Here is a 13,246-nt window from a genome sequence, read left to right on the forward strand (position 1 = left end):
CGTGTGGAACCAGAAAAACTGGGGCGTCATTAATCAAAACGGACGCAGTCTCCACTATAAATACTTCCAGTTGCTGTCATTCGGTCAAGAGGCTCTTTGATTTCATACCCAAAACCCAAAAAATAAAAAATAAAAAAATGGCCTTCTTCCTTTCTTCCATTGCTCTCGGTTTTTCTTTTGTTGATTGTTCCATATCTGCCATTTTCTTTCGTAGATTCTTCGATCTCTGCTACGGATATGGCGAGTGCTGCCCGTCCTCGGCATCCGACACTGTCCAAAATCCCCGGACCGTCTCTGTTTGTTGGAGATCTGGACCCCAGCGTAACGGAACGTCAGCTTTTCAATCTCTTCAGCCGGTGCGGTCCCATACAATCCTTCAGGGTCTGCAGGGACGAGACCAGGCGTTCCTCCCTCGAATGCGCCTACGTCACTTACAGTAACGCCCAAGAAGGTCAGGAACTTCTCTGTCTGTCTCTTTTTAGGATTTCGGTGTTAATGTTGTTACTTTTTCTGGCTTTTAGTGGTTTTGGTGGACCTGTTTGGATGCCTGTAAGTTTTTTAAGTTGTAAGTGGAAGTCACTTATCGGTTATCCTATTTAGATGTAATCTGTAAGTCACTTAGGGCCTGTTTGGCCAGCCGCATTAGGTTGGATTAAGGTGGATGGAATTGTAAAAGTTACAATAAATGCATGTGTAAGGTATTGTTCCTGGATTGGGTGCATCCCCTGTTTTCTAATACCATGTTTGGAATGTATACATTTGAAAGTAAATCCTAGGATTTACTTTCAAATTGCATTTGGATTGAACCTGGATGAAGCAAAAATTCATCATCCATGGGATTTGTAATCCCATCTCACACTTTCCAGCACAAGGCTCATTTTCCAAAGCCTACCAAGTTAATTTTAATCCCATCTCACACTCCGTCCAAACATGCCATTCCGAATTTCAAAGTGGGATTAGTAATGTAATCCCATTTAATACAACTTAATACCACTGGCCAAACAGGCCCTTATGGGTAAGGTGGTTTTTGTGTTTGGGTAACATGTAAGTTAGTTACAGGAGAAGCTGTATGTTCACACCAAGTAGACCTTGGAGTAGGAAATCGTTACAAAATGTTATAATCATAGAAGAAAGCTTGACACCAAATACACCATTTTATTAAGTCCATCTAGATGGATATTTTAGCTGATTATTAGGCTAAACCAATCATTAAGTGGGTCCTTACTCTTGCTCGGGTGGTAGACTCTCGAGAGTTTCAACACCGGGTCAAGGGATCGAGTACCCATTGGTGGTGAAATTCCACTAAGGCGTGAGTGTGTGGGGTGTGTGTGCGTGCATTAAAAATTAAAAAAAAATAAATTTGAGTGGGTCATAAAAATGGGCCCACGAATTCAAAATACCTACAACAATGCTAGATTATATAATTAGATGCTACAACTAGAATTCATGGCTCTATAATGTAGACTGTTGACCTGGTGGGCCCCACTCAGATAGGTCCATGTAAAAGGCATGTAAAATGAGACAAGATCAGTTGCTTGAAGAACAAAAGGTTGCATAGGGACACATGTACAGTCCAATTAATTGATTCGAACCTATCCATCAAGTTCAGCCCACAATTAATGAACCATTAAGCAAAAATCACACCAGTCAAATGATTGTAACCATCCAGTTGATAGCCAAAAAATTGCTAGAAAATGGAAATTAAAGTTTGTTTATGGAAATAATAGGTCCAATCAAGAATTCCAAACATCCATTTGGAGGGACCATAGTTGATTGCTTATGGTTTGTAAACTACTCGTGATCTTAAACATATCATCCATAGATTAGAAAACCAATGGCTACAAGAAAAAAGGCCCAAGTTCTAGATCCCCGCTGTCCATTAGTTTTGACAGCTCATTTTAGGGAGTGGGCCCAAAAATAAAGCATATCCAAATCTTAGGTGGGCCACACCAAGGAAACAACGGTGAATGAATGCTCACCAATAAAACTTATTGCGGGCTACGAAAGTTTTGGATCAAGCTGATATTTGTGTTTACCCTTCATCTAGGTATGTGTGACCTTATCAACAGGTTGGACAGCAAATAAACATTATGGTGGGCCCTAGGAAGTTCTTAATGGTTGGCATTCAATCACCATTGTTTCTTGTGGTGTGGCCCACATGAGATTTGGATTTCCTTCATGTTTGGGCCCAAGTGCTAAAATGAAATGGCAAAACTAATGAGGGGCGTGGATATACCAAAAATACATTAAGGTGTGGGCCCCACTATCACAACCTCATTGAATCAGGCCCACTTCAAATAAAAGTTAAAAAAGAAAAGAAAAAAAAAGCTTGTAACCCTAACTATAAAGAGGGAGAGAGGGGAAGACAGATGCACGTAGCAACCCTAATTGCAGAGAGGGAGAGGTCGTTGATTGCAGAGAGAGAGAGAGAGAGAGAGAGAGATCTTACTAGAGCATTGCTGTCATGGAGGTGTATTTTCCCCCTCTTCCCCTCTTTTTAAAAATCAAATCGTTGGCCTATAAATCACTTACTGGGAAGTGACTTCTCACCGCCAGCCCCTGGAAGTTTCCTGGCAGTTTTGCCTAGAAGTAACTTACAGGTGAATTTCCTCCCCCAAACACCACCTTTCCCACTTACCAAACTTACAGGTGTGTTTTCTCCTTCTTCCCCTCGTAGATGATCAGAATGCCTTTGTCCTAGGCAGACAATTCTTAGATAGTGCTTTAATAGCACACAAATGTTTCGATTCAAGGCACAAAGGGTGAAGGAAAGGCCTAGTTTGGAAATTGGATATTGAGAAGGCCTGGAATCAGGTTGATTGGGGATTTCTTGATTATATGATTTTGTGTATGGGTTTTAGTAGCAAGTGGTGAAGTTCGATCGACAAATGCGTGAAGTCAACTATATTCTCAATTCTTCTTAATGGCTCCCCGAAAGGTTATTGTAAAAGCTCAAGGGACCTTCGGGAGATCCTTGTCGCTGTTCCTTTTTCGCATGGTGGTCGAAGCTCTGGGGAGAATGGTTGATAAAGGGTAGGAGGAGGGATTCATCAATGGTTTTAGTGTAAAGGGTTTGCCATCTCCCATTTCTCATCTTGAATTTGTAGACGATACTCAGTTTTTTTTTTTTCCTTGTATTTTGATGCATCTCCCATGTGGATAGAATAGATTGAGAACGATTACCTAATACTTCAAAGTGGTGTCTGGCTTTAAAGTTAACATCTCTAATAGCAAAATGTATGGGGTGCCAATGGAGTTTGAAGAAGTCAGCTAGCCGAGGTTTTTGGGTGTCCAGCCAGGTCTCTCCCAGCAACTTTTGTGGGCCTTTTCCTTTGCATGGGAAAATTGGTAAGTTGAAAGATTTGAAAGGAAACTCGCTAGATGGAAGAGTTGGTACCTTTCGCTTAGCGGTTGCATCACGCTTATTAAAGTGGCCCTTTCCAATCTACCTCTATATTTCATGTCGCTATTCCAATGTTTGGCTTCGGTGCTCTTTTGGCTTGAGAAATTGAGGCGGGACTTTTTATCGCAATGAGCGAAGGATAAGAAGAAATTTCACTTGATGAGTTGGGGAAATTGAGATGCGGAAATTGAGAAATATGTGGCCCTTTTAGATCGAATTCTTCTCTATTATGCCATGTCTAACACCAACTCTGACAAAATGGTGTGGAATGTTGACAAGTCAGGATCATTTTTAGTGATATCTTTTACTCTCTTATTTGTGGGGGCACTCCATTAAGAGAGGCTATGGTCACCAAGTTTGTGTAGCGCTATCACATGCTCCTAAGTTCGCGGTGTTCGGGTGGTTGCTAGGTAGGGAGAAAGTTCTTGCCATTGACAATCTTCGAAAAGGGGCTATGATGATTACCAATATTTGTATTTTGTGTATGAACGATGGGAGACGGTGGATCATCTCTTTGTGCATTGCCCGTTTGTTGGGAGGATTAGGGCAGATCTCTTGGGCCATTTCCAAGTGTCATGGTCATCATCATGTATGGTTAACTCATTCTTATGTTTGTGGCATGGGGTTGAAGCTTGGGAAAGAGAAGGCTTTAGAGAATGGGGCTGATTATTTTGTGGTGGGCTGTGTGGGAGGAAAGAAGGTGCTTTAACAATGATAGGAAGTTGGTGGAAGCCACATCCAATAGGGTGAGGTCGTTGATCATCGAATGGGCCTCATGTGTCCCCAAGTTGAGGGATTGTAATTTTGCTTTCCTTGGGTAGTTTTCGGGTTGTTGTCTTGGTGCCCCTTTTCTTTTGTTGCTTTGTTTGGTTTCTTCTTTAATAAAGTTTTTGTTACTTCTCTCTCTCAAAATTGCTTTCCTTGGGTAGTTTTCGGGTTGCTGTCTTGGTGCCCCTTTTCTTTTGTTGCCTTGTTTGGTTTCTTCTCTAATAAAGTTTTCATTACCTCTCTCTCTCTCAAAAAAAAGAAAAAAAAAGAAAAAAGGTCTTGAATGCCTTCTTATCAATTATTTTTGCCTATTGTCCTGTTACTGTAATTTCTCATGCAGCTGAATTCAAAACGTGGTAGGTTCGTCACTATGTCATGAATCAGCTGTACTGGGGCTCCTTCCACGATACAATTATATCTTAAAGTCTGTTTGTCATCCCTGTTAGGATTTTAGGATGCTTTTCTTAATATGTTGTGTTCTCTTTGGATATTGGAAGCTGAAACCATATTGCTAGTTGGGTATTTGACATTCTCACAGAGTGTGATGGTTCATCAGCATGCATTGATGAATTGCACATGTGGTTATATATAATATATCTCAAAGTAAACAGTATTGTTGGAGCCACTGGTTATAGGTCACAATACCTATGTAAGACTGATTATTATTATTATTATTATTTTTAATAATAATAATAATATTTTTTTTTTATATAATAATAATAATAATAATTATTATTATTATAAAATAAGTAGAGTGATTGAATGATTTTAAGATAGAAGAGAAAAGCAGAGGAAGAAGGCTTTAGGCTGGATATAAGAAAACAAGGTGATTGATCAATGAGTTGCAATGAGTATAGGAGAGGTAAAAAAAAAAAAAAAAGACGTTCAAAAAAGTGTGGGGAAGGTTAAAAGACATTCCCAACTGTAATTACCAAGGGTCAATGGTGATTCGTGACTCATATTCTCTTTGAACGAATCTTTATGTTTTAGAGCTTCTTTACTGATATTTGTGCTTGAATGTTCATGGCATTGTAAGAGTTGGAGTCCAAAAGCTTCAAGGCATCAGGGAGCTCACCCAGTTCATCCTTATCCAATTGTAAGCGATACCTCAGCAATTAATGAGTACTTTTGTCTAGTGATGGAAGAAGGTAACGATGTGTACATGTTGTGCTTTTGTCACTAGATATATTGAGATCTTGGAGGGGCCTAATCTGCGAGTGGAGGTTTGAGGATGAGAATTTAAAGCGTGGATGCAGAAATAAGTCTTGAAGTTTTATAGCCTTTTTCTAATGGGCTCATGGTTCTTGGTAACAGATCTGTCCATATTTCTAAATTAGGCAAAAAGCTATTCATTTAGGTGAATTGTTTCTTGTGGGAAGGTTTCCATGTATTTGACTGACTATGATAAAACTCAATTCTAAGTTGCTTCAAAGTCACTAATCCTGAAATGCGAATGGATGACTCTTAAACCACTGAATTCCATCAGAGCTCTGCTGTTAAGTGTGCTTTGTGGGAGATTAGGTGATAAAAAGGAAAAACTAATAATTAGATAAGCCTGCTCATACTTGTTTTGCCATATTTAAAACTAATAATCTATGCATTGTCTAACTCATTTGATGCAAATATATTCAAAGTCTATTCATATAATTTATAGGTGAAAGAAGACGTGTGGAAACACAAGTAATACATTCAAAAGCAAAAGAAGAATCACTAGATCAGGTTACATACATGTTTGATTTTATGTTTGGACGTAAAGATTGCAACTGATTTGAAAGAAATTGGAAATTTTTGATTTTTTCAATTTTCCGTAACTCGGCCCATCTCCTCCATATTTTGAAATCGAAGCTCCCAATCCATGATTTTTCATGCAAAACATGAAAATCATGGATTTGTAACAATTTGACACTAATTTAACATGATATATATATATATAAAGAGATCTAAAATTGAAAATGCTCACCGGATCGAACATATGGGATATATCCCATTACTTGTGTGTTTTGTATCCCACTGGTGGGATACAAGATATATCGTGGGATATATCAGCCGATGTCGTCGATACGCAAAACACTGATGGTGGGATGTTCTCCAAACCGAATGAATCAGTCAAGGTAAGGAGAAATTAACTTGTTGGTAAAAAATTAAAAAAAAAAAAAAAAAGAAAAAAAAGAAAGAGAAGAAGTTAAAAAGAAACTTCCTAACCATGACTTATGCTATAAAAATGTCACAATCTATGTCAAGAAAATCAATCAGTGAATACAATGAGGAGTTTCATACATTGACGTTATAGGCAAGGTGTCATGGGTATGGAGAACAAAATATCTCAAGATATCTTAATCGTCTGAACCCAGATGTTAGAAATGAATTGGTTTTCAAATATTATTTAAGATGCAATGCATACACACTTGCATTAAAAGCCAAGGAGATAATAAGCTGGGGACTTGGGAGATGATTTAGCACCCCACGTGGACTGTTATCAACGATGGAGCAGCATACTAACTTCCCGTGTAGGCAACCACAGGGCCTCATATAAGATGAGGGACAATGGCCCAACGTCTAACAACGAAGCCAAATCCCAAAATGGGAGGAGGTAGTTATGCACGGGAGGCTTAGCACGCTCAAGATGGGGAAACACACTTCTTTCACATGCTTTAAGTGTGGGTCATTGGGACATTGTTCTTTTCACATGCTTGAGCATCATTCCATAATTAAAGTGATTTTGGCCAAGGAAGGAGAATATGTTGAAGATACTTATGACCGCATGCAAATGAAAGCTGAAGATGACACAAAATATGAAGAACATGCATATGAGGATGGGGCACAAGTTGGGGAAGGTGTAGTAGATGTGTATGGTGATATGGTGAGTTGTTGGTTAGCCAATGGACTATGCTAACGACGCTTTGGGTGATTGACAGAGGGCAATGGTTATGGCACAATGGGGGTACTCCATCAAAAAAGTTATTTCACCTTCTTTACTCCGCCATTTTTGTGGGTGTACTCGTCTACTTCTTTGCGATTCGGGTGTTGAGATTTCATTGACTCGATAACCGGTTGCACCAGTCCTTCACTTGTTAAGGTTGAACTATTCATCCTTAATCTTGCAGGAGTTTTTGGAGATACAAATGTTAAGTTTTTCTTTGTAGTCAGCTAGCATTCATCCCATAGAGAATATCTCAACCAAGCAGCTACACAAAGTATAATTGCTGGTGTGCTGGTGGTGGGTCCCCCACCCTCTCACTGACCCCATTATTACCCATGCAAGCATTTGTATACCTTCCACATGCACCAGATCTATGTGACACTTACAGCAAATACTTTGTGATGAAAATTAGAGTGGGGGTTGGGTCAGAGTACGTGAGGAAATGAGACCACTGGTCAGGAGTTGGTTACTTTTTCCTCTTGGGTCCTTCTATCATGTTGAGTATCTTTCATTCAAGGTTTAAAAACTCATGCCTCACAGTTTTCTTGCCTACATGTTTTCCCGTTTGATGATTCATATATATTTTTTTATCTAGATATTAAAGGTATGATATATACAAGGAAATAGTGGTGGTGGTGATTTTTTTCCCCTTTGTCTTTATCTTTTGAAAAGAAAGAAATGAGCATGCCTTGGTTAGTTATGCTAAACTCAGCTGAATGATGCATTCTTGTTCACCCAACCTAGCCATATCACTTTCTACTAGGTAGAGAGAGTAGATAGAAGAGTGGAGTCAGGTAAATGACATTTCAACTTGGCAAGCTTTGTAACCTTGCTTTCATTTGCTAAATGTAATAGTCTATTTCTTTACACATGTTGAAGAAGCATGCCATATTCATCCTCTAAAAAAAAGAAGCATGCCATATTCATGCAACAATTTTGCTGAACTGAAGATTTGCTAGTTCATTCTATAGGATATTTTGAAGTTATTGGCTTGTTGCCATGGGAGAAAATTTTCATGCAAATTGTTTCTCTCTGTTCTTTTCTCTTACGTCACTTGTCCCTTTTCCCCCTTGAATTCTCTTATCTTGATAAAGTAGATGTTGCATGTCTTGAAAATGTTATTTGTTACTCTTAATTATTCCAATTTATTTAGCTGCCGTAAGTTCAACCACATCATGCAATTGAGAACGATGTTGCTTACCATCTCATTCATACACTGATTTAAATGATTTTCTAACATGGATTGTTGTGAACCTGATCTTTTGATTTGTTATAAATTGCAGCTAGTCGTGCCTTGGAGGTTCTAAGTTTTACTCCTATCAGTGGAAAACCAATCACGATCATGTTCTCACATCAGGATCCTGGCATCCGGAAAAGTGGATATGCTAATGTACGGAAAAGTGGATATGCTAATGTATTTATCAAGAACCTCGACACTACAACAGATGAGGCAGGATTGTATGAGATTTTTTCTACCTTTGGTCTTGTCCTTTCTATCAAGGTGGCCACTGATAACAGTGGTCAGTCTAAGGGATATGGGTTTGTACAGTTTTCTATGGAGGAAGATGCACAGAATGCCATTAAACAACTTAATGGCATGCTGATAAATAATAAACAAGTCTATGTTGGCCCTTTTGTTCGTCGTGAAGAGCGAAATCAAACAGATGGAACACCAAAGTTCACTAATGTATATGTACAAAATTTGTCTGAAACAACTACCGACGAGGACCTTAGGAAAGTTTTTAGTATTTATGGTCTGATTACTAGTGCAGCTATTATGAGGGATTCAAATGGGAAAAATAGAGGCTTTGGCTTTGTCAATTTTCAGAATCCTGACGATGCTGCTGCCGCAGTTGAGAGTACTTCCCATGGTGAGAAAAATTGGTATGTTGGAATGGCTCAGAAGAAAGCTGAAAGAGAGGCGGAATTGAAAGCCAAATATGAGAGGGACAGAATGGAAGAACTGCGAGGGGCTAATTTATATGTGAAAAATCTCGATCATAATATCAATGACGAAAAACTCAAGGAGTTGTTTTCTGAATTTGGCACTGTAACATCCTGCAAGGTATTTATTACACTAAGGAAGCATCTAAAACATATAAGATCGGCTTTATAAACACTTTGTCAGTGCATTTATATGTAAACAAATTTGGTCTTTCTACAGGTCAAGCTGGATTCACATGGACAGAGTAGGGGTTTTGGTTTTGTGGCACTTTCAACCCCCGAAGAAGCTAACAGAGCTGTAAGTCGGTGATTTCTAATCCACAAGTCATTCTAGATGTTTCTTTATGGCACAACTATCTGCTGTTGTTTAGTTTATTGATGAAGTTTTTTCTTTTTTCTTTTTTCTTTCTTCCTCTTTTTATTTTATTTTATTTTATTTTAATGGGGCAATTCTTATACTTAATGGGCCGTCATTTAGATAAATGAAATGAGCGGGAAAATGATAGGAAGGAAACCTCTGTATGTGGCTGTCTTTCAGCGGAAGGATGAAAGAAAGGCAAGGCTGGAGGTGAGCTGCTCTGACTGCGAATTCTAATTGTGTTGCTTGGTTATGTGCTCAACTCTGAATTTCTATCCCCGTAATGGGTCTCAGCGATGGCTGTTTTTGCTGAAGCAAAATGTGTAGGCAATAATCTGATTTTAGTAAGATAATACATTCAAGTACATTAGAATTGACTTTGATCCCACATTTGGTGCAAGCATATCTCCCAGTCCAAAGATTGGGTGGTAATACAAAACATGCCAAGGGGGATTTCAAAAATCTCATTCTGAAATCGTGTTGGGATTCCTGCCAACCGTCCTTGGAAGGTGGGAGATAACTGTGCAACTGGCTCTCGGTGCATGCAAAATCTGTTCCATTAAACCTTCTATTCAAAGGTTGTTCTCTTTGTATCAATATTTATTTCTGTGTGTTTGATTGATCTATAGGTCCTTTAAATAACCTATTCATTGGGGATTTTGTATGCGATCCTCTACCAATGTTGGTTTCATAACTTGGGTTAAAAGAGGAAGATTGATGTCTGATGGGTGGCTGAGTGTAAAACTTTTTCCAATCTGCTATTTAAAAGCTGCCATGGCTTAAGATGATTAATGTGATACATGAGGATTGGTTCTCGACTACGGAGCCTCTGGGATAAACACGTTGCAACTTTTCTGTTATTGTAGTCATACAAGTCACAGCAATAATCATCTAGGATCTCCTGGAAATGGCTCCATAAATGCTACCTGAGCTATTACTTGATCCACCCAATCACTTCCCAAATCATTGACTTGATGGTCTAAACATGGTCTCACTAGGGTTGCACATTGTGATGAGATGGGATTGAACTGATTTTTGTCACTCACGCCTTGGGGCCAATTTTCTGGTACCGAATACTCTCTGAACAATAGGAAATTAGTGTCATTTGATAGCTTATCAAGTTACCCAAAAATCAGGCTGGTCCAATCCAGGCCGGCCTGTGTACAAAACAAATGGATGAACAACGAAGCTTGGGTTAGCTGTTCATTTTTGTTTCGTACATTGTGGTCTGCCTGACAAGGTGACCCACCTGGTCTTTCGAAGGGGGCATCTATGTGGTGAGACCCGCCTGATGGATTGCTCACCTGTTTAACAGGTCCTGTGTTGGAACATGTGGACCTTGTATTGGGGCTGACTGCTGAGCTGTACACATGGAGAAACTTTGCATCGATATCAGCCTTAAACTTTACTATCTCATTCCCTCCCACTATTTCCTTCATTGCAAGCGGGGAATTGCAGATTTTCTGTTGTTTCTGATTGTTTCTATAGATTCCTCTATATGCTTTTTTCTGTTTTCATAATTAAGGTCGTTGATAGTCAAAAAGCCTTTGTCATTGTAAATACTTTTCTTTTGTGCTCGATAGATGGTTAGGCATGCGTAATGAGATATTGTATTTTGTTGATGTTTTTCTTTTTCTTTTTTGCTGGATGTTTTAAAAATCTCAGTTAATTCAATGCAATGCTCATAACGGGGTTGAACCTTCAATTGCACCTCAGGGTCCCATGACGCCTTCGCTATGTGATGTTTTTGGTTTGCCATTTCTTCCCATTGATGCAGCCCGATCTCAGCCTGTAGCAATTACAAAACTTGCCTCTGCTTTAGCTTCGGCAAGTCCCGAGCAGCAAAGGCTGGTAATTACTCTTTCTTCTTTTATTGCTACTGTGAATGCTTTTGACTGACTTTGCATTTCACTGAGTGCCTTCTTTCAACAAGGTGATGATGCAGCAGAAAAGATGAAAAGAAATGCAGAATATATATTTTTAATCGGGATATTCAAGGTATTCTGTAATGGTAATGGTGGCCATAATGGCTAACACTGTTACCTTTATGATATGGGCTATAACGGCCGTTATAGTCTCTCTCTCTCTCTGGAAAAATCTGAAAAACCTATATCAGCCTGTAATGGACTGTTACAAACTTTATAGGGGGGTGTAACGGGCTGTTACAGGTCATTTTTTCCATTACGACCCAGTAACATGTAACGGTTGCCACCATTACCTTTACGTAATGGCTGTTGCGGCAAACCATGAGGATATTGCATGAGAATATGATATTACTTCATTTTTTTAAAGAGGATGTACTTGATATGCTGGATGGGTATGTCTACCAATATGAAATGCCCAAGCCATTGCATTTTGCATGGAAGTATCTCAATCCAAACTGTTCACAAATTTGAGCCTACTCATGATAGCCTGGAGCAGGGGGAAAAAAAATAAAAATAACTGAATGAATAATCCCCGCCGATTGGTAGACATAAAATTGATAGTTTAAATGGAAAAAAGTGAATAGCCCAAATTTCACAAATGTCCATTATGTAATGGTTGCTCTATCAATCTGATTTTAGGGCCATGTCCTCCCTACATTGGGGCTGAGGTTTTGGACGGGTTGGATTGATGTGTGCCATGAGGAAAATAGCTTTGGGCGAGCAAGTGGATGGTCCTACTCTAATGCGTGGAAGTTTCCTCTTTTGGAAATATGTTTCTTTCGATATCCAGAGTTTGTTGAATTGCTTTCCGTCTTTTTCTTGGCTGTCTTGTTTCCTTACCGCATTCCATGCTCTGGAATACCAGATGCTAGGTGAACAATTGTTCTTACTTGTTGATCGCCTGGAGCAAGATTCTGCAGCAAAAGTTACTTGGATGCTGCTTAAGATGGACCAGTCAGAGCTAATCCACCTCATAGAGTCCCCAGATGCTCTGAAGAGGAGAGTTGCTCAAGCTATGGAAATCTTCCAGTTTGCACTAGTTACTGGCACCAATCTTGCTGAAGCTATGAAAGTTTTCCAGTTTCCACAAGTTACAGGTTCTGATGTTGCTGATCAGCTTGGCTCATTATCATTATCGCTGGATGACTGAGTTCAATCTATGGATTTTTCCATATTGCTGCCTGACTTTTGGGCCATTGATTGAAAAACTCAATACTTCAAAACTATTTCCATAAAACTGTCCGACTTTTGGGCCATGTAAAAACCACCTACTTTTGGTCAATGGATTATGGATCGGACACTTCATACTTTAAAACTATTTTCATAAAACAGGTTGCCTTTTTCATACCCCCACGAAGAAGAAATGCCTCAAACTTTTACTGACTGGAAAAAAAAAAAATACTTTTCTGCCCGTGTCACTGAATATTTCTCTGTTTTACCCCTTTCCTCTTAGGAACGTTAGGTCTAATAATGGTCACCGTTCAAGTAGTGGGGTCCACTGTGATGTCTTTTGAGAAATCCACCATCTATCAGTTTCGGCAGGTCAATTATGAAGCAGCTCAAGTGGGCTACAAGGAAGGATATAGTAGACACGGCTGGACGCAGAACTCTCACTGTTAAAACACCTGAGCCTGACAATGATGTTTGTAACAAATCCACCCCATCCACCAGTGTTGCCACATCATTCGAATGCATGACCCTGATCCAATATTAAAGTGGGCCACATGACAGGAAGCAGTGGTCATTAAACGCCTACCGTTGAAGTCACGACTGTGATTGACAGTCTCTCCTGGAAGGGAGTGGAATAGGTCCGCCCGGCCTCTCTGTGTTGTATATATACACTGTACATCTGTTCTTCCAGCTCGTTTAGGGCATGAGGCAAAAAATGAAGTAGATCCAAATCTCAGGTGGACCGTACCATAGGAAAT

The 13,246-nt window shown here is 39.4% G+C and overlaps 1 protein-coding gene across 2 annotated transcripts; it reads left to right on the forward strand.

Moving 5' to 3' along the window:
• On the forward strand, positions 1 to 12,663 carry LOC131223451 (polyadenylate-binding protein 2-like). Of its 2 annotated transcripts, none has more exons than XM_058218877.1 (6): positions 1 to 451; positions 8,375 to 9,156; positions 9,256 to 9,333; positions 9,514 to 9,603; positions 11,059 to 11,244; positions 12,184 to 12,663. In XM_058218877.1, the coding sequence occupies exons 1-6, from the start codon at positions 238 to 240 to the stop codon at positions 12,466 to 12,468; spliced, it is 1,635 nt and encodes a 544-aa protein (XP_058074860.1). In that variant the 5' UTR covers positions 1 to 237; the 3' UTR covers positions 12,469 to 12,663. The 2 variants fall into 2 exon arrangements, with proteins under 2 accessions (XP_058074860.1, XP_058074861.1); XM_058218878.1 differs by having other exon boundaries at positions 9 to 451; positions 11,110 to 11,244.
• The last annotated feature ends 583 nt before the right edge of the window (positions 12,664 to 13,246 follow it).

This window comes from Magnolia sinica, chromosome 13 (assembly GCF_029962835.1).
Source record: "Magnolia sinica isolate HGM2019 chromosome 13, MsV1, whole genome shotgun sequence".
Classification (NCBI taxonomy): domain Eukaryota; kingdom Viridiplantae; phylum Streptophyta; class Magnoliopsida; order Magnoliales; family Magnoliaceae; genus Magnolia; species Magnolia sinica.